Here is a 20049-nt window from a genome sequence, read left to right on the forward strand (position 1 = left end):
GTTGGGTTGCCTCAGGCCAAACAACCAACAGGGAGGGAACCCAGCCCCACCCATCAGCAGTCAAGCAGATTAAAGTTTTACTGAGCTCTGCCCACCAGAGCAACAACCAGCCCAACCCACCACCAGTCCCTCCAATCGGGGAACCTGCACAAGCCTCTCAGACAGCCTCATCCACCAGAGGGCAGATAGCAGAAGCAAGAAGAACTACAATCCTGCAGCCTGTGGAACAAAAACCACATTCACAGAAAGACAGACAAGATGAAAGGGCAGAGGGCTATGGACCAGATGAAGGAACAAGATAAAACCCCAGAAAAACAACTAAGTGAAGTGGAGATAGGCAACCTTCCAGAAAAGGAATTCAGAATCATGATAGTGAAGATGATCCAGGACCTCGGAAAAAGAATGGAGGCAAAGATTGAGAAGATGCAAGAAATGTTTCACAAAGACCAAGAATTAAAGAAGAAACAAACAGAGATGAACATTACAATAACTGAAATGAAAACTACACTAGAAGGAATCAATAGCAGAATAACTGAGGCAGAAGAACGGATAAATGACCTGGAAGACAGAATGGTGTAATTCACTGTTGTGGAACAGAATAAAGAAAAAAGAATGAAAAGAAATGAAGACAGCCTAAGAGACTACTGGGACAACATTAAACGCAACAACATTCGAATTATAGGGGTCCCAGAAGGAGAAGAGAGAGAGAAAGGACCAGAGGAAATATTTGAAGAAATTAGAGTCGAAAACCTCCCTAACATGGGAAAGGAAATAGCCACCCAAGACCAGGAAGCACAGTGAGTCCCATACAGGATAAATCAAAGGAGAAACACGCCAAGACACAAAGTAATCAAATTGGCAAAAATTAAAGACAAAGAAAAATTATTGAAAGCGGCAAGGGAAAAACAACAAATAACATACAAGGGAACTCGCATAACGTTAACAGCTGACTTAGCAGAAACTCTACAAGCCAGAAAGGAGTGGTGTGATACATTTAAAGTGATGAAAGGGAAGAACCTACAACCAAGATTACTCTACCCAGCAAGGATCTCATTCAGATTCAGCAGAGATATTAAAACCTTTACAGACAAGCAAAAGCTCAGAGAATTCAGGACCACCAAACCAGCTTTAAAACAAATGCTAAAGAACTTCTCTAGGCAGGAAACACAAGAGAAGAAAAGGGACCTACAAAAACAAACCCAAAACAATTAAGAAAATGGTCATAGGAACATACATATCGATAATTACCTTAAGCGTGAATGGACTAAATGCTCCAACAAAAAGACACAGGCTCCAACCAAAAGACACAGGCTGGATACAAAAATAAGACCCATATATATGCTGTCTACAAGAGACCCACTTCAGACCTAGGGACACACAGACTGTAAGTGAGGGGATGGAAAAAGATATTCCATGCAAACGGAAATCAAAAGAAAGCTGGAGTAGCAATACTCATACCACATAAAATAGATTTTAAAATAAAGAATGTTACAAGAAACAAGGAAGGACACTACATAATGATCAAGGGATCATTCCAAGAAGAAGATATAACAATTATAAATATACATGCACCCAACATAGGAGCATCTCAATACGTAAGGCAACTGCTAACAGCTATAAAAGAGGAAATCGAGAGTAACACAGTAATAGTGGGGGACTTTAACACCTCACTTACACGAATGGACAGATCATCCAGTCAGAAAATTAATAAGGAAACACAAGCGTTAGATGACACAATAGACCAGAGAGATTTAATTGATATTTATAGGACATGCCTTCCAAAAACAGCAGATTACACTTTCTTCTCAAGTGCACACGGAACATTCTCCAGGATAGATCACATCTTGGGTCACAAATCAAGCCTCAGTAAATTTAAGAAAATTGAAATCATATCAAGCATCTTTTCAGACCACAACGCTATGAGATTAGAAATCAATTACAGTGAAAAAAATGTAAAAATTACAAACACATGGAGGCTAAACAATACACTACTTAATAACCAAGAGATCACTGAAGAAATCAAAGAGGAAATCAAAAAATACCTAGAGACAAATGACAATGAAAACACGACAATCCAAAACCTATGGGATGCAGCAAAAGCAGTTCTAAGAGGAAAGTTTATAGCAATACAAGCCTACCTCCAGAAACAAGAAAAATCTCAAATAAACAATCTAACCTTACACCTAAAGGAACTAGAGAAAGAAGAACAAACAAAACCCAAAGTTAGCAGAAGGAAAGAAGTCATAAAGATCAGAGCAGAAATAAATGAAATAGAAACAAAGAAAACAGTAGCAAAGATCAATAAAACTAAAAGTTGGTTCTTTGAGAAGATAAACGAAATTGATAAACCATTAGCCAGACTCATCAAGAAAAAGAGGGAGAGGACTCATTAAAATTAGAAATGAAAAAGGAGAAGTTACAACAGACACTGCAGAAATACAAAGCATCCTAAGAGACCACTACAAGCAACTCTATGCCAATAAATGGACAACCTGGAAGAAATGGACAAATTCTTAGAAAGGTATAACCTTCCAAGACTGAACCAGGAAGAAATAGAAAATATGAACAGAACAATCACAAGTAATGAAATTGAAACTGTGATTAAAAATCTTCCAACAAACAAAAGTCCAGGACCAGATGGCTTCACAGGCAAATTCTATCAGACATTTAGAGAAGAGCTATCCCCCACCCTTCTCAAACTCTTCCAAAATATAGCAGAGGGAGGAACACTCCCAAACTCATAATTTGAGGCCACCATCACCCTGATACAAAAACCAGACAAAGATACTCCAAAAAAAGAAAATTACAGACCAATATCACTGATGAATATAGATGCAAAAATCCTCAACAAAATACTAGCAGACAGAATCCAACAACACATTAAAAGGATCATACACCATCATCAAGTGGGATTTACCCCAGGGATGCAAGGATTCTTCAGTATACGCAAATCAATCCATGTGTTACACCATATTAACAAAATTGAAGAAGAAAAACCATATGATCATCTCAATAGATGCAGAAAAAGCTTTTGAAAAAATTCAACACCCATTTATGATAAAAACTCTCCAGAAAGTGGGCATAGAGGGAACCTACCTCAACATAATAAAGGCCATATGTGACAAACCCACAGCAAACATCATTCTCAATGGTGAAAAACTGAAAGCATTTCCTCAGGAACAAGATCAGGAACAAGACAAGGATGTCCACTCTCACCACTATTATTCAACATAGTTTTGGAAGTCCTAGCCATGGCAATCAGAGAAGAAAAAGAAATAAAAGGAATACAAATTGGAAAAGAAGAAGTAAAACTCACTGTTTGCAGATGACATGATACTATACATAGAGAATCGTAAATATGCCACCAGAAAACTACTAGAGCTAATCAATGAATTTGGTAAAGTTGCAGGATACAAAATTAATGCACAGAAATGTCTTCCATTCCTATACACTAATGATGAAAAATCTGAAATAGAAATTAAGGAAACACTCCCATTTACCACTGCAACAAAATGGATAAAATACCTAGGAATAAACCTACCTAGGGAGACAAAAGACCTGTATGCAGAAAACTATAAGACACTGATGAAAGAAATTAAAGATTATACCAACAGATGGAGAGATATACCATGTTCTTGGATTGGAAGAATCAATATTGTGAAAATGACTGTACTACCCAAAGCAATCTACAGATTCAATGCAATCCGTATCAAATTACCAATGGTATTTTTTACAAAACTAGAACAAAAAATCTTAAAATTTGTATGGAGACACAAAAGACCCCAAATAGCCAAAGTGTTGAGGGGAAAAAATGGAGCTGGAGGAATCAGACTCCCTGACTTCAGACTATACTATAAAGCTACAGTAATCAAGACAATATGGTACTGGCACAAAAACAGAAACATAGAACAAGATAGAAAGCCCAGAGATAAACCCACGCACCTATGGTCAACTAATCTATGACAAAGGAGGCAAGGATATACAATGGAGAAAAGACAGTCTCTTCAATAAGTGGTGCTGGGAAAACTGGACAGCTACATGTAAAAGAATGAAATTAGAACACTCCCTAACACCATACACAAAAATAAACTCAAAATGGATTAGAGACCTAAATGCAAGACCAGACACTATAAAACTCTTAGAGGAAAACATAGGAAGAACACTCTTTGACATAAATCACAGCAAGATCTTTTTTGAGCCACCTCCTAGAGTCATGGAAATAAAAACAAAAATAAACAAATGGGACCTAATGAAACTTAAAAGCTTTTGCACAGCAAAGGAAACCATAAACAAGACAAAAAGACAACCCTCAGAATGGGAGAAAATATCTGCAAATGAATCAATGGACAATGGATTAATCTCCAAAATATATAAACAGCTCATGCAGCTCAATATTAAAAAAACAAACAACCCAATTCAAAAATGGGGAGTAGACCTAAATAGACATTTCTCCAAAGAAGACATACAGATGGCCAAGAAGCACATGAAAAGTTGCTCAACATCACTAATTATTAGAGAAATGCAAATCAAAACTACAATGAGGGATCACCTCACACCAGTTAGAATGGGCATCATCAGAAAATCCACAAACAACAAATGCTGGAGAGGGTGTGGAGAAAAGGGAACCCTCTTGCATTGTTGGTGGGAATGTAAATTGATACAGCCACTATGGAGAACAGTATGGAGGCTCCTTAAAAAACTAAAAATAGAATTACCATATGATCCAGCAATCCCACTACTGGGCATATACCCAGAGAAAACCATAATTCAAAAAGACACATGTACCCCAATGTTTACTGCAGCACTATTTACAATAGCCAGGTCATGGAAGCAACCTAAATGCCCATTGACAGATGAATGGATAAAGAAGATGTGGTACATATATACAATGGAATATTACTCAGCCATAAAAAGGAACGAAACTGGGTCATTTGTTGAGACGTGGATGGATCTAGAGACTGTCATACAGAGTGAAGTCAGTCAGAAAGAGAAAAACAAATACCGTATGTTAACGCATGTATGTGGAACCTAGAAAAGTGGTACAGATGAACTGGTTTGCAGGGCAGAAGTTGAGACACAGATGTAGAGAACAAACATATAGACACCAGGGGGGAAAGCCACAGGGGGTGGTGGTGGTGGTGGTGTGATGAATTGGGTGACTGGGATTGACATGTATACACTGATGTGCATAAAATTGATGACTAATAAGAACCTGCTGTATAAAAAAATAAATTAAATATTTTTAAAAATAAATAAATAAAATAAAATAAAATTCAAAAATTTAAATAACAAAAGACGAAATTTCCTTTTTCAAATTGTTCCGTAGGGCCAGAACGGTCATTATTTTCAAGTCCTCAGCCTTGCCACAGTAAAAGAAAATTGTTTCACTAGTTCTTAACTCTTTACTCACTTTCTTCTTTCTTCCCTCCATCTTGCAATCTCCTCTGGAGTGTCTAACTTGATTTTCTTCATACCAGGAGCATGCGTCTAAGGGGAAAATGTCTGCTGAATATCAAGAAGCGTATTGTATGCTTTTGACTAAATCTCAAGTATTATGGGGGATAATGGAGACTGTGTACCCAAAAGTAAATTTACTAGCAGAGACAATTTTAAAACTAAGTAAGCAAGCTTTATCTATCCTTATTATGACTTTTCCTTTAAAGGAGAAAGAAATTTTCTCTTGTCTTTAGATTAGTACTACTGATAAGAAAAAAGTCATAATATCATTTTGGTTACAAAGTAAATGTCACCGAATACTTGATTGATATTAAATACCCAAATGAATTACCTGCCAACCAAAGTTAAGAAAGTTAGCTAGAGAAATAATGAATATACAAAACCATTTGAAACAGCATGGTATAGTAAAACAGAATTTGCCATCATGAAATTCAAGTGCAGGGGTCAGTTCTGAGACCCTGGGCAAATCATTTTACCAATCTGTTAAATAGGGCCAAGATTTATTTACTTTACACAGTGGCTTACAAGGATAAAATTGAATAGTAGATGTAAAAATGCCTTACAGTGTTCTGTGTACAGTGTTCTGTGAATGTTACTCATTAGTAGGCTATGTACATAGAGAGCTATGAAGATAATAAATCAATGAAATAAAAAGAGCATGTAACAAACAAACAAAAAAAGAACTTACATTTCTCCAATGGAACTGGACAATCTTCTCATGTGCACTAAAAGAGCAATCTACCTCAGGGCACTGTAAGAATTTTTAAGAAAGGCTACTCAATGTTTTCCATAAAAAATTTACCTTACTACTATATATACAGACATATTCTGGTCATATTACATAGTATCCCATCTATGTGGTGTTATCACTGAATACCTAAAACAAAAATCACTCCAAACAGAGTTGCACTCTCTAAGTATATAGTACAGTAATGCATATCATTTACTTCTCCACTTGAGTGAATGCACGACATCAGCAAGGTTGTAAAATGTTCTTAATTCCTAAAGTTAAGGGGCACGCCTACAAACTGAAAGAGAACCTTTCCAAACTAAGAACTTTCTTTTTAACTTTTTTACTTCTCAAATATCCTGGTTAAAAGTACTTAATAAGGTGTAAACCATCCGTAGACAGTGCTGGGCCAAGGCAAATTACACTGTGTGGTTAGTCAAGGGCAGCCTTAAAGGAGAAAGAACTCACAAAGGCGCACGGAGCAACCGGAGGAGAGGCCCAGCCTCTCACAGAGCAGACGAGGCGCATACATACAAACAGCTGCCAGACCTCCCTTCTCTTTTACTGTCATCTCACACTTCCTGAAGCAGTGGGCTTCCCACCCTCAAACTGCAAATCCCAGAGTCACTGTCCCAATTTGGCAAGTCATCTAACAACATTTCTATGGAAACTATAAACTTTTAAGGGAAGGAAGCTCAGAATTTCTACCAAATACACCCATTTTGCTAAATAAATATCAGGACAACTAAGAAAACCTACTTTCATATGTTCGGACATGTGTTTATCATACTTCTCTTGATTTTTAAAACCACGATCACAGGTATCACAAAAATAGTGAAAAACTGGTTCCTTTCTTTTCTGCAAACAAAAATGAAGAGGCATTAGGCTACTGGTGAGAACTCTAATTATCAGTAAAAGTACAGTACATATTTTGATTTTTCACACAACCCTTACAGGTGGCAAAAACTTCTGAATACATTTTTAATGAAGGGATGATTCTGTTCTTATTTTTAACAAATACATTAGGAAAAGCCAGGCTTGTTAAAAAATTTTAAATCTGAGTAAAGCTAATATAAATTGTGAGTAGATTTAAAATTGGTAATCTAATAAAAACTTAATAGAGCATATGTCAAAATGACCTAAAAATAAATATTCAGGGTAAAAACAGTATTTCTTCTTTTAGGAAAAACAAGTGCGTGCGTGCGTGTGTGTATATTTTAACTACAGAATGAAAAAAAAAAGAACTATTTAGGTAAATATTAGTTTTTTTAAATTCCCAATTTACTATTTTTATGTTTAAACATAAAATAAAAATGATTATTACAATGATAGGCTATATAGGGCCCCAATTGTTCAATGTTGAGATTATGTTAATAAACATACTTTCACAATATTTTGTTAATATTAGTTACATAGTTTTGATGCCAAAATGAAGGGTACTAATCTCATGCTGTAGATTTACTCAATTTATTCTAAACTAATAAAATTATTTACACATCTTAAAAGTTGAAAGACCAGATTATAAGCTACATCAGAATAAAAAAAGCCTATTTTAAGACTCAGTTTCTGAACATAATGAAGGGCTGTTCCTCATTAAAAAAAACAAAAACTTTTAATTTCATCCTTCTCCTCCCAATATGCTAGTAAAATAAATAAATTAAATATATAATATATATTATGTATAACATATATATTATACTTTTGTTTACTTCATTGAAGTTTAATAACATTTACATTTATCTGTAATCATAATCCCCCATTATATTTACTCCTGATACTATACTGAAATGGATTAAATGTTTTCTTTTTCTACAATTTCTCCACTTATTTCTCAAAAAGATTTTGCTTGAAGTTTTTACTTACAGCCAAGACCCTTAAAGATCCTTTTATGCAAGGCTCTGCTGTGTCAATAATGAATGCAAAACACTGAGACAGTTATGATTGAAACACAAGATATGAAACAGTGACATAGGGACCAAAGTGTCACATTCAAGAACATCTTAAAAAATACCCTTTTTTTCTGTTTTCTCCTGGGAGACATGTTGAAGTCATTGACCTTTGCATCATGTTTTCGTGGAAGATAAGAATGTTTAACTGAAAAACAAAATGAGATCCAGAAATGTTTGCAACTATACAATTATTTAAAATTTTGCTACAGAATGTCATAAATACTTGAGAAAAACAGTGGTAAACTACTTCTAGGCAGAACAGTAATTCAAACAAATTAACAAAGATTAAGACTAGTTTACCAAATAAACATTTTTCAAATTAATACATATTGGTAAGATTACATGTCCATAGATGCTTTTTCCTCTAAGTAAAGGAATGGACAAGCTAACCTGGTAAAATTCCTTGTAGTTATTTCAAACATTAGAAATGTAAACCGGGGACTTCCCTGGTGGTCTAGTAGTTGACTCTGTGCTCCCAATGCAGGGGGCCTGGGTTCAATCCCTGGTCAGGGAACTAGATCCCACGTGCTGCAACTAAGAGCCCACATGCTGCAACTAAAGATCCCACAGGCCGCAATGAAGATCCCATGTGCCGCAACTAAGGCCCAGCGCAGCCAAATAAATAAATAAATAAAAATATTTTCAAAAAGAAAAAAGAAATGTAAACGGTGCTGGAGCCGAATGGAGCTCTTTCAGCATCAATTTTACATCAGGAAAACAGACCCTTGTGAAATACATTTCTTCTCAAATATTTTTCTTTTCTTATTGCCATGACCCAACTCTGAAACCTCGATCTTTCACCCAGATCACTGTGACAGCCTTCCAGACTGGCTTCCAGTTCCTAAGTCCTCTCTTCCAACAGACCCTGCACACTGACACCACAAAAATAATCCTCCAGTCATCACAACCCTGCTCAAGACCCTGGAAGCAAGTAGCTACTCAGGACTCATCGAAGAGTCCTTCGATGAGATCCCACTTTATTTTTTCACCCTGCTCTTCCCTGTACCTTCCACATACTATGCTTCAGTCACACGAGAACACTGCAACCTTCAGAACTCACCTTGCACTGACACCTCTTTGCTTCCACCTAAAAAGCATCTCTTCCAGAATATTAAACATCTCCCAATACACTTCTTCCAAAAGTTTTCCCCAACTTTCTCCATACTCTGAAATCTCCTTTTATATGCCTCTATCACCAGTCACACTGCATTGTGATTTATATTTATGAACGCATCTCACCTCGCTTGGGACTGTCTTAGGCACATTCATATCCCCAGCATTAGGCATACAGTAAACACTGATTTGGATTCAACTTAATGTAAATTGAATTGTTCTAAGCGAACAATTGCATGGCTTTAAATATGATCTCTATGCTAATGACACCCCGATTTACAGCTCTAGCCACAAACCTCCCCTGAAAGTACAAACTAATAGCTAACAGCCAGTTCAGTATCTCTACTTGACACAAATCATATTCCAAACTCAACTCCTGGTCTCCTTTCTAAATCTACTCCCTCATCCTTCCACTTGCTTGGCAAAAAACTTTAAGTTATTCTCGTCTCCTCTTTACATCCCATCCCACATCCAATTCCTCAACAAATTATGCTGACCCTACCCTACCTTCAAGATATATCTAGAATCCAACTACTTCTCATCACCTCCTGAGCTCCACCTTGGTCCAAGTCCCCAGTATCTCTCACCAGGTTAACTGCAATACCTTCTTAACTCATCTCCCTTTCCGTCATTTCCAATCAGTAGCCATATTAACCCTTTGAAAACATAAATCAAAGCATGCCACTCCCCTGAACTAAACATATCATAACAGTAGAAGTCCCACGATCTACAAGGCCCTCTTCCTCTATTGCCTATGACTCCACCCCAGGCTCAGTCCTTTCTTGCCTCACTGGGTTCCATTCTGATCTATAGCTTCTGCCTCCAGGTCTTTGCACTTGCAGGTCCCTCTGCCTGTACCGCTATCCCCCAGATACATGCTCTGCTCTGATCCCTCACCTCCCTGAAGTCTTTGCTCCCATGTCACCTTACGTACGACTGACACTGACATTTAAAACTGCACTGCCTGTCACTCTGCTCTCTCTCCATAGCACTCACTGCCTTCTAATACACACTGCTTTCTTTTGTTTATTGTCTGTCTTCCTACACCAGGAGATTTAAGCTCAAAATAAGGATATTTGTATGTTTTGTTCACTGCTATATCTCCCCTTCCTGGTTCATAGTTGGAATTCAATAAATAATTGTTAAACTGAATGAACAGGCAGGAAAAACATAACTGGAACGAACTGTGAGACATTAATGACCAGACTCCAAGAGTGCAAGGCAGTATCAGAAGGGGAGAGAGCAACAAGGGTGGAAAACGAGAGGGAAGAAGGGAAAAGGAAAGGTAAGGGGTGGTACAGAGAGGAGTAACAACCTACACGGAGTGTTGTGGGGCTGCCGATGCCAAGGAAAAACACCAGGAGACTGTGTCCAGTACCATGATGTTGAAGCCTGGAAATTCCAGGAAGGCTGGCCATTGAGTTGACGCTGAGAATCAAGGGGGGACTGGGCGTCGAAAGGGGGCTGTGCCCCGGGAAGAATCTGGGCGTCAAAGGGGGGAGGCGCCTCGGGGAGGCTCTGGGCCTCCGCGGGGGGCTGCGCGTCTGAGGAAGGTTCGGACCCTCCTGCGGGAAGCGACGAAGGCGGTGGTGGCGGCGCCGGCAGCATCGCCCAGAACATCCAGTTGTCCGGCAGCGAGGCACCGTCCCTCAGAGGCTCCAAAGAGGGGGTCACCTCGGGAGCTGAAAACCACCCCGTGCGAGTCACGCAATCACTTGCCTGCTCACCCATGCCATCCACCTAGTAGGGAAGCCAGCGTGCGAATGTGGAGCAAGCCTTAGGCGTCACTTCCGTTATCGCTAATGAGACAGGTCAGCCAATCACAGGCTGCTACGTCATTGGTAGGGGCCGGAAAAGCTTCCCTCATTTTCTGCGTATGGCGGGCTACCTCACGGGGATTTGACTCTGCGTGGATACACCTGTGTGCGGGACCAGTGTCTGCCACCGCGGATGGCGAGGGATCTTATCGGGCCGGCACTGCCGCCCGGCTTCAAGGCCAGCGGGTCAGCGGAGGACGAGGAGCGGGACCCCAGCCCCGGTAAGCGGCGGCATGTCCCCTGCCCGCCAGGCCCTCCCACCCCGTCTCTGGCCCGGCCCAGTTCTCAGAGTACTGGTCCCGAGGCCCGGGAGGGCGGAGGAGTGGCGAGTGGGCGCGGCCCCACCCGAGCTAACTTTCCTTCCCAAGCGTGGCCGTGGGGGCTGTAGAAACGAGCTTTGGCCTGGTAATCATTATCACCAAGAAGTATTCGCATTTAGTTCTCGATGGGCTGGACGCTGTGCTAAACGATCAATGCACATTCAGTGATTTAATACTCTTGGCCACTGTATAAGGTAAAGATTATTATTTCGTGTTGCAAATGGGGACACTGAGGCCCAGGCTGTTGCGCATACCATACAGTTAGTTAAGTGGTGGAGCCCGACTTAGAGCGAAGCCCGTACTCCGAACCTCTGTGCCTTCTTGCCTTCTAACGTGCAACGAATGCCCTTGGCTCTTGCAGAAGATGCTCTGCGCCCTAGCCCCCGACCTGCCTTCCTAGCCTCTCGTCCTGTCCTGACACACACGGCTCAGAGCTCAAACCAATCCGAGTTTCTGCGCAGTTCTTCAATTCTCTAGGCTTCTTTGGCCCTCGCCCTGCTCTTCTTGACGTACCTGACAAACTCCCACCTCATCCTTCAAGCCCTAACTTCAGTGTCACCTCAGTGTGGAAGGCTTTCCACACTCTCCCAAGCATTGTCACGCCCTCCTCTTTACCCACGGGTTTTTTGCCTACTTATTTACGTCACATATTTAATACACTGTTTTCAAATAACTTGCTGACATATCTGTCTCCACCATTGCACTATAGTCTTCTAGCCTTAACACATAGCAGGCACCTCGTATTTGCCAAATAAATGCTTCTCAGACTCCTCCGTGATGAGTATCCATCTCCTTTCACGTTTGTACTAATTTGTAGCCTGGGACTGACTGAAGTTGGCAAAGAGCAAAGCTGGAAGAATAACTCTTCCATTTCCGAATCTAATTTGCATTCTTTGACTACCCAGAGGCCGTGTTTCCACCTAGAGGTTTCTTTCCAGGTCTTGTTTCTGCTATAGCTGTTAAAAAGTTAGGCTTTTATTTTAGCAAGGAAGGTTCCATTCAACTAAGGTTGAAGAAAAGTGGGGTTAACCAAACTTTTTATTTAGCACACAGGCCTGAGATGGACCAATTTAATTTTATTTGAATACTCTGGAAAATTGAGTGCTGGGAAATGTCCCCTGAGATCATGTTAAAAACTCGGGGGTGCAGATGTTTTCTCAAGACCAGTCTGCATACTCCAGACACTGCTTTGTGTAAGCTGAGTGGAGCCTGGGCTCTTTTGACTCTGACTTTATTCTCCTCATCTGCGGCAACCTTCACACCACTCATCCCAGCCACATTTGCAGTCACACACTGGATCCTATTCCACCTCTGAAAACTTTTTTTTTTTTTGGGGGGGGGGCGTACTGTGCAGCTTATAGGATCTTAGTCCCCTGACCAGGGATTGAACCCGGGCCCTTGGCAGTGAGCTCATGGAGTCCTAACCACTGGACCGCCAGAGAATTCCCCCATCTCTGAAAATTTAAATTCAGATCTTATTCTCAGCCAGAACCCCTTATTCATCCATCATTCTTACTCAGTTACTCTCATTACATTTTTTTTTATTTTTTATTTTTGTTTTTAGTCTCATTGAGCCATGTGATCTCTGCCTCAGTCTGTTTTGGCCTTAAATTTCCTTTAATTACTTCTGTCCCTGCTCAACTTAGCCTCCATGGTCCGTCCATTCATGCCTTCTCTTGCCAGTGTTTTCAGCTGCCTTATCCCATTTAGTATTCTGTTAAACCCATCTAGCAAAAACTCAGCCCTGGATCAGTCCAGTCGTTCACCCCTGATGAGCCCACACCCAGGCTTCCAAGTGCTGCTAGAAGAGACCTCACCCCTCCACAGGCTAATGCTGCTAAAAACTATAGTCTTCTCCCTGGCTGGGTCCACAGTTCCGCGCAGCCATCCTCAGACGTTTCCCCACGCAGGTCTCCTCCCCCATGATCAACCATGGCTTTTTAAAACCTTCTCTTTCTTCTTTACACTCTCTCTCCATCTACTTCACAGAAAAAGTAGATGCCATCTTAAGAGAACTTCCTCACTTTTCTGGCACAGTACCTAAAAACTTTCCCAAACCTCTGCCCAACTCTTTCGTCTTCCCTTTGATTATAATGCAAGAGGGGAACTACCTCCTTCCAAGGCTAATCCTTCCATTTTTACTCGGAACCCCTTCCCTCACTAGTCCTGGGCGCTCCTTGCCCTTAGCATTTAACCAGAACATTCAAATCGTTCCCATCTTCATGAAGACTACTCCACATCCCCCAGTAGCTACTCTTCTTTCTCTCTGACCAACTCTGGATCCTCCCCATTTTCTCCTTAACCCACTGCATTCTGGCTTCTGTTCTTGCCAATCCACGGAGACCACTCACCAATTTCACTGTGGAAATAAATGAAGACCACCCACCAATCGTCTCAGCACCTTTTTGCTAAATTCAAGGCACCCTTTTCAGTCCTGACCTCGTTTGACCTCACAGCCGCATTTCCCCCTGGTGATCCCTCCTTCTCTCTTCTCTTGGTTCCAGCCACTCTGAACACATTTCTAGATGTGCCAGGCCCTTAGGCTTTCAATTCTTTGCAGATGCTTTTCCCTCTGTCTGGACCACTCTTCCTCCAATCCACACTCCCTTTGCCCAGCTAACTCAATCTCATCTTTTAGCCTCAGCCCAACCATCACGTTTGTTTGTTTGTTTTTAATTTATTTATTTATTTATTTTTGGCTGTGTTGGGTCCTCGTTGCTGAGCCGGGGGGGCTACTCTTCGTTGCGGTGCGCAGGCTTCTCATTGCAGTGACTTCTCTTGTTGCGGAGCATGGTCTCTAGGCGCACGGGTTTCAGTAGTTGTGGCACACGGGTTTAGTATTTGCGGCACACGGGCTCTAGAGCACAGGCTCAGTAGTTGTGGCGCACAGGCTCTAGAGCACAGGCTCAGCAGTTGTGGCGCACGGGCTTAGTTGCTCCACGGCATGTGGGATCTTCCAGGACCAAGGCTCGAACCCTTGTCCCCTGCATCGGCAGGCAGATTCTTAACCACTGTGCCACTGACGTCACTACCTACTCCCATCAAAAGACAGTTGGGGCTTCCCTGGTGGCGCAGTGGTTGAGAGTCCGCCTGCCGATGCAGCGAACACGGGTTCGTGCCCCCGTCCGGGAAGATCCCACATGCCACGGAGCAGCTGGGCCCGTGAGCCATGGCCGCTGAGCCTGCGCGTCTGGAGCCTGTGCTCTGCAACAGGAGAGGCCACAACAGTGAGAGGCCCATATACCACACACACACACACAAAAAAAGACAGTTGGATGCTCCTTATTGACATTTCCATGACTTAATCCTGTCACAGGATCAGCAGGCTTTTCCTCAACCAGATAGTAAATATTTTAGACTTTGCCAGTCAACAGGCAAAATCAAGATTATTATAAAAATATGTATATAACAAGAGAGCAAAACAAATTTCCGCAAATCTTTATTGTTGAAATTCAAAATATAACATAACAGTATAATTTTTTTGCAGTTTAAGTCTACTAATGAGAAGAATGGAGCTGCTTTGGAGGGAATAACGTTTTGTTTAATTGGGGTTCAGAGTCAGTGTTTCCTATTATAATCAATTGCTGATCTATAATGAGATTTAATGTGCTTTATACTTAGTACTTCTTTTTGTATGCATAATTCTGTGTGATAGATATTACAAGGGAAATATAATGGAATATATGACATAATCTCTATTTTCATGGAAGTTGTAATCTACTTGTAAAATTACCATTGCAGTAGAAGAGCTACCTTAATGATGCGCATCACTGCTTTAGGAGAGAGATGGAATAGTTCGTTATAAATGCCTAAAACAATTTTTTGAGACATTTTATATAGTTCTGAAGAGTGATACCTATAAAAAAAAAAGTGAAGCTAGGGGGCTTCCCTGTTGGTGCAGTGGTTGAGGGTCCGCCTGCCAATGCAGGGGACACGGGTTCAAGCCCTGGTCCGGGAAGATCCCACGTGCCGCAGAGCAACTAAGCCCGTGTGCCACAATGACTGAGCCTGCGCTCTAGAGCCCGTGAGCCACAACTGCTGAGCCCACGTGCCACAACTGCTTAAGCCTGCATGCCTAGAGCCCGTACTCCGCAACAAGAGAAGCCACTGCAACGAGGAGTAGCCCCCGCTCGCCACAACTAGAGAAAAGCCCGCGCGCAGCAACAAAGACACCAACGCGGCAAAAAAAAAAAGAAAAGAAAGGAGCTAAAAAGGAAAAAATACTTCTCTCTTTAATACTTAGGAGCAAGAGGAAGATGGAGAGAGCCAAGAGTGAAATGTAATCCCCTAGGCTCTTTCATGTTAAACTATAACCACCTAGAATTTTGAAGAAAGGGATATTTATGGAAGGTTGTATGCTCCCTTGCTATATTCTAAAAGGTGCTTTCTCTAGGAATTAGTAGTACATACAAAGATAAACCAGAAATCAGTAAAGGCGTTATTCATTACGGTCAGAAGTCAGGTATAATCTCCACTTATAGTTGGGGAACATTTACAAACGAAGACATAACTGTTCTTCAGTCTTAAACAGCAGTTGGAGATATGAATTTTATCTTTTAATTCTTATTGTTTTCCTCTTTTTGCTCATTGATTGTTCTTTTCTAGGCATGCCGTATTACCAGTTTAGCTTTTTTAAAAATATATAAATTTATTTATTTTTGTCTGCTTCGGGTCTTCGTCGCTGGGCGTGGGCTTTCTCTAGTGCGGCGAGCGGGGGCTGCTCTTCACTGCGGTGCGCAGGCCTCTCATTGCTGTGGCCTCTCTTGTTGAGGAGCACGGGCTCTAGGCATGTGGGCTCCAGAGCACAGGCTCAGCAGTTGTGACGCACGGGCTCTAGAGCGCAGGTTCAGTAGTTGTGGCACATGGGCTTAGTTGCTCCGCGGCATGTGGGATCTTCCCGGACCAGGACTCGAACCCGTGTCCCCTACATTGGCAGGCAGATTCTTAACCACTGCGCCACCAGGGAAGCCCCAGTTTAGCATTTATTTTCTATAATTCCTTCCTTTATTTAATGATACATGGGAGAATGTAGAAAAATGCATCCAGTTTTTTAAGGTCAAAGTTCGGATTTTTGAAGTCAATTTGTTGTGTATTGAGTATTTGTTCTATGGTAATACAACAAGGAGCAATAGGGAAAAAATTTCAGAAATAGACCAGTGGTTCCAACACTGAGCCTGCTTTCTCCCCTGAGTTTTATATTAATATACCCAAGTACCACTGATCATACCACTGAAATTTCTAATGGGCATGTTAAACTGAAGGTGTGAAAAACAAGCTCTTAGCTCTTCCCCCAAACATGCTTCCCTCCTAGTCTTCTCCATATTAGAGAATAGCATTACCATCCTCCTGGCTAGCTAATCAGGCCAGAAACCAAGACATCCTCAATTCCTTTTTGGCTCTCACTTCTCACATCCACACCATTAGCAAATCCTGCTTCTTCAAAGCAGTTGCAAATCAAACCATTTCATATCAGCTTTCTAACTCATCTCCCCTACTCCTGATTCCCTATTGACCACAAGCTGAGTTTTTTGTTTTCGTTTTTGTTTTAATAAAAAAGCTAATTCAGATTATATCTCTCCAGACTCAAAACCTTGCAGTGACTGCCTGTTATAACTAAAATCCAAACTCAATTACCACAGCCTATGCTCACATTTATGGAGTGCCTGCTGTATGCCAGATATAGTGTTATATGCTTTTCAGGTATAATATGTATTCTTCACAACAGCCCTATGAGATTGGAACTACTGTTAACCTCACTTTACAGATTAAGAGATTAACACAGGAAGGTTAAATAATATCCAGATCACACAGCTAGGAAGTGGCTGAGCTGGAATTCACAGCTGGAGCCTGGCCCCAAAGCATATAGTGTGGCCCCTTTGAACCATCCAGTTTTGTCTTGTCACTTTGCTTACTTTGCTCTAGCCACACAGGCCTTTTTGTCCCTCAAGCACATCAAGCTTGTTCTCTCCATAGGACTTTCACACTAGTGATTCCTCTATCTAGAATGTTCTTCCCTCAGATTGTTGCATGACCACTGTCATCATTTAAGTCTCCCTACAAATGTCTTCTCAGGGGAACCTTCCCTGACCTCTGTCTTTAAAATTACCCTCCCACGTATTCACAGTCACCTTTTTTTATTTGTTTCTTTTTTAAGTTGTTTCTCTAGAAGTACTTACTCAATAAATATTTGTTGAATGGATGGATGTTGACTTTGTTGAATGTTGTTTAATATAACGGTTAAGAGGTTCATATCCTAGCTCCACTATTTAGTTGTGTAAAATTGGGCAAGTTACTGTCTCTCTGCCTCAGTTTCCTCATCTGTAAGCTAGAAGTAATACTGCTTTCCTAATAAGGTTGTTGTCAGAATTAAATAGGGAAATGTGTGTAAATCTCTTTTAAGTTTTTGTTGTTATTAATACTGAAGGAATAGCATACCTGGGAAGCTCTTTGGAAAATCATATTTCCAGGCCCTACTCCAGGCCAACTAAGTCAGAATCTCTGGGGCAAGGGCCCAGGAATCTCTTTTTTAAAAATATTTTGGCAAGTCTGATAAACACCCAGGCTTGGGAACTATGTCAGTAGAGTTTTAGCATCACTGCTGAGGATCGACATAGACAGTTGTGTCTGTGTGACATCATACAATGACATCATGCAATAATTTATAATTTCGCTAAGTCATGAAGTGAAAGCAGTTCACTATGGTGAGTGGACACAGAACACCCTTACCTCTTCCTTGGCATCTGCATCCCAATGTGACCTCATTCTCTTCTCTGAATCTCTACTAGTAAGCAGGAGAATTTAGAGTGCCTCTACTTTTGTTTCTGCTTGGAAAATCATCTCAAACAGAAAGCTAACTGAGAAGTATGGTAATACCAGTAAAGGTATTTTTAAGTGGTGATTCTTAGTCAGAAACCAGAATGGATAATTTTGATTTTTACCATGTTAGACTGTGGAATGGCAAATTTGTTGTTTGGTTAGCTCTGTGATATAAATATTGTCTACCATACGCTGTCCATAAGGAAAAAACAAAATTATGAAACCATTTTGGCAGTTGCACCAACCAAAATTGCAACCAATGCAAAAATTGCAAGATGTCAGGCAATTTATGTTCTATTGCTATATTTATAAGTTTGGGTGTTAAAGCTTTTGTGAATCTCGTAGTTAACACTGTGTAAGACATGATTTCTGCCTTCCTGGAGTTGGAAAGACAAGCCCACTGTACACAACAGGAACAAATGAGATTAAAGTCCATAATAAATGATAGCCAGCCAGTGCTAAGAATTTCAGAAAAGAAAGTGTGAAATGTCAGCTAGGGAGTTCATTGAAACAGTTGTGGCTACTTATGACATACACAAGACATCTTCTTTAGTTGCAGGACCAGCTCTGCCCCCTAATTATAAAAGCAGTAGTTCAAAGTCATCAGACAGCGACGAGGACAGTAGTTCTTTGTCTGAAGAAGGAAATCAGGAATCTGAAGAAGATGACACTGGTCCAACTGCAAGGTGAGTCACTTATTACATTAAATGGTAAACCAATCTTCCAATCTGGTGTACGCTGGCTAGAACAGAGAGCTGGTAAGGGGATATCATAACCTGCATTTATATAGCACAGGAAGAAATTACTTCATATGGCATTTCCTCATGAACTACCTTTCAGAAAGAAATTTATTTTAGTAGTATATAGCTCTGGAGATATCTAGAATTTCAATAAAAGTCTTATATAAAGGAATTTTCCTAAGGTATTATTGAAGTGATTAAATATTCTAAATAAACCATACATCTTCTTTTTAAAATTATGTATGCAGGGAACTCCCTGGTGGTCCAGTGCTTAGGACTCCGTGCTTCCAATGCAGGGGGCACAGGTTCGATCCCTGGTTGGGCAACTAAGATCCCACAAGCCGCACAACCAAAAAAAAGAATATGCTTTAAAAAAAAATTATGTATGCAGTATGTGCTTTTTGTTTAAGTAAATGAATGATTCCCTCTGACCTAGCCTTACTCACCACAGGTCGATGTAAATAAGAAGTCAAATCTTTGTTTATTATTGGATAGCAAGGTCTTTTTTAAAGCATTTTAATGAGTAAGAGACAGAAGTAGCAACTTAAAGCCTTTACTTAGGTGAATTTGAAAACCAGTGCCATAAACTTTTTGCTCAAAAATATCTAGCAAGTAGAGTATTTGAAACATCATTGAATGGACTCTTAAACAACACAGAAAATATAGAAAATTGATATATTACTGCTGTAAAGAAGTAACCAATCTCTATTTTTAGACCATAAGTGAATTTCAAGAAAAGATTAGTATAAGATCTGTGGTAGATTTTTTTTCTTATTTGGCAAGATTATTTTATTGTTTCAGTGTTTGTACAACTAGTTGAAGTTAATGTTCTTTTAAAAATGGAAATTTCTCTATGAAGAAAATTTTGACATACATGCATAAAATTACACTACTGTGTTTTCAGAAAACAGAGGAGAAATCAGGATGACGATGATGATGATGGTGATGAAGGGTTTTTTGGACCAGCCCTTCCTCCTGGATTTAAAAAGCAGGATGATTCTCCTCCAAGGTGGTAATGTGTACTACTTCCTGCCAGTCTTTTCTAGTGTCCATTAATTCATTAAAGAGTTGTCTGAAATTGTTTTTTAACTTATGTGTTTATATAAC

At 40.4% G+C, this 20049-nt stretch overlaps 2 protein-coding genes across 5 annotated transcripts in view; one reads left to right on the forward strand and one right to left on the reverse strand.

Moving 5' to 3' along the window:
- Positions 1-10992, reverse strand: part of NUFIP1 (nuclear FMR1 interacting protein 1) — a 43666-nt gene extending 32674 nt beyond the window's left edge. Inside the window, exons 1-5 of one of the 2 annotated variants that reach the window (XM_029210583.1) lie at positions 10569-10992; positions 8199-8281; positions 6947-7045; positions 6146-6208; positions 5411-5487 (exon numbers count right to left, since the gene is read on the reverse strand). In XM_029210583.1, the coding sequence (XP_029066416.1) occupies positions 5411-5487; positions 6146-6208; positions 6947-7045; positions 8199-8281; positions 10569-10980 (734 nt within the window). In that variant the 5' untranslated portion in view covers positions 10981-10992. The remainder of the gene's footprint in view (positions 1-5410; positions 5488-6145; positions 6209-6946; positions 7046-8198; positions 8282-10568) is intronic. The other variant, XM_029210584.1, reaches the window with a different exon arrangement.
- A 127-nt stretch (positions 10993-11119) lies between these two features.
- Positions 11120-20049, forward strand: part of GPALPP1 (GPALPP motifs containing 1) — a 31302-nt gene continuing 22372 nt past the window's right edge. For all 3 annotated transcript variants that reach the window (XM_029210498.1, XM_029210497.1, XM_029210496.1), the window contains exons 1-3: positions 11120-11287; positions 18756-18888; positions 19847-19951. In XM_029210498.1, coding sequence (XP_029066331.1) covers positions 11200-11287; positions 18756-18888; positions 19847-19951 — 326 coding nt within the window. In that variant the 5' untranslated portion in view covers positions 11120-11199. The remainder of the gene's footprint in view (positions 11288-18755; positions 18889-19846; positions 19952-20049) is intronic.

Source organism: Monodon monoceros, unplaced genomic scaffold (assembly GCF_005190385.1).
Source record: "Monodon monoceros isolate NGI ecotype Baffin Bay Population unplaced genomic scaffold, NGI_Narwhal_1 Super_Scaffold_8, whole genome shotgun sequence".
Taxonomy (NCBI): Eukaryota; Metazoa; Chordata; class Mammalia; order Artiodactyla; family Monodontidae; genus Monodon; species Monodon monoceros.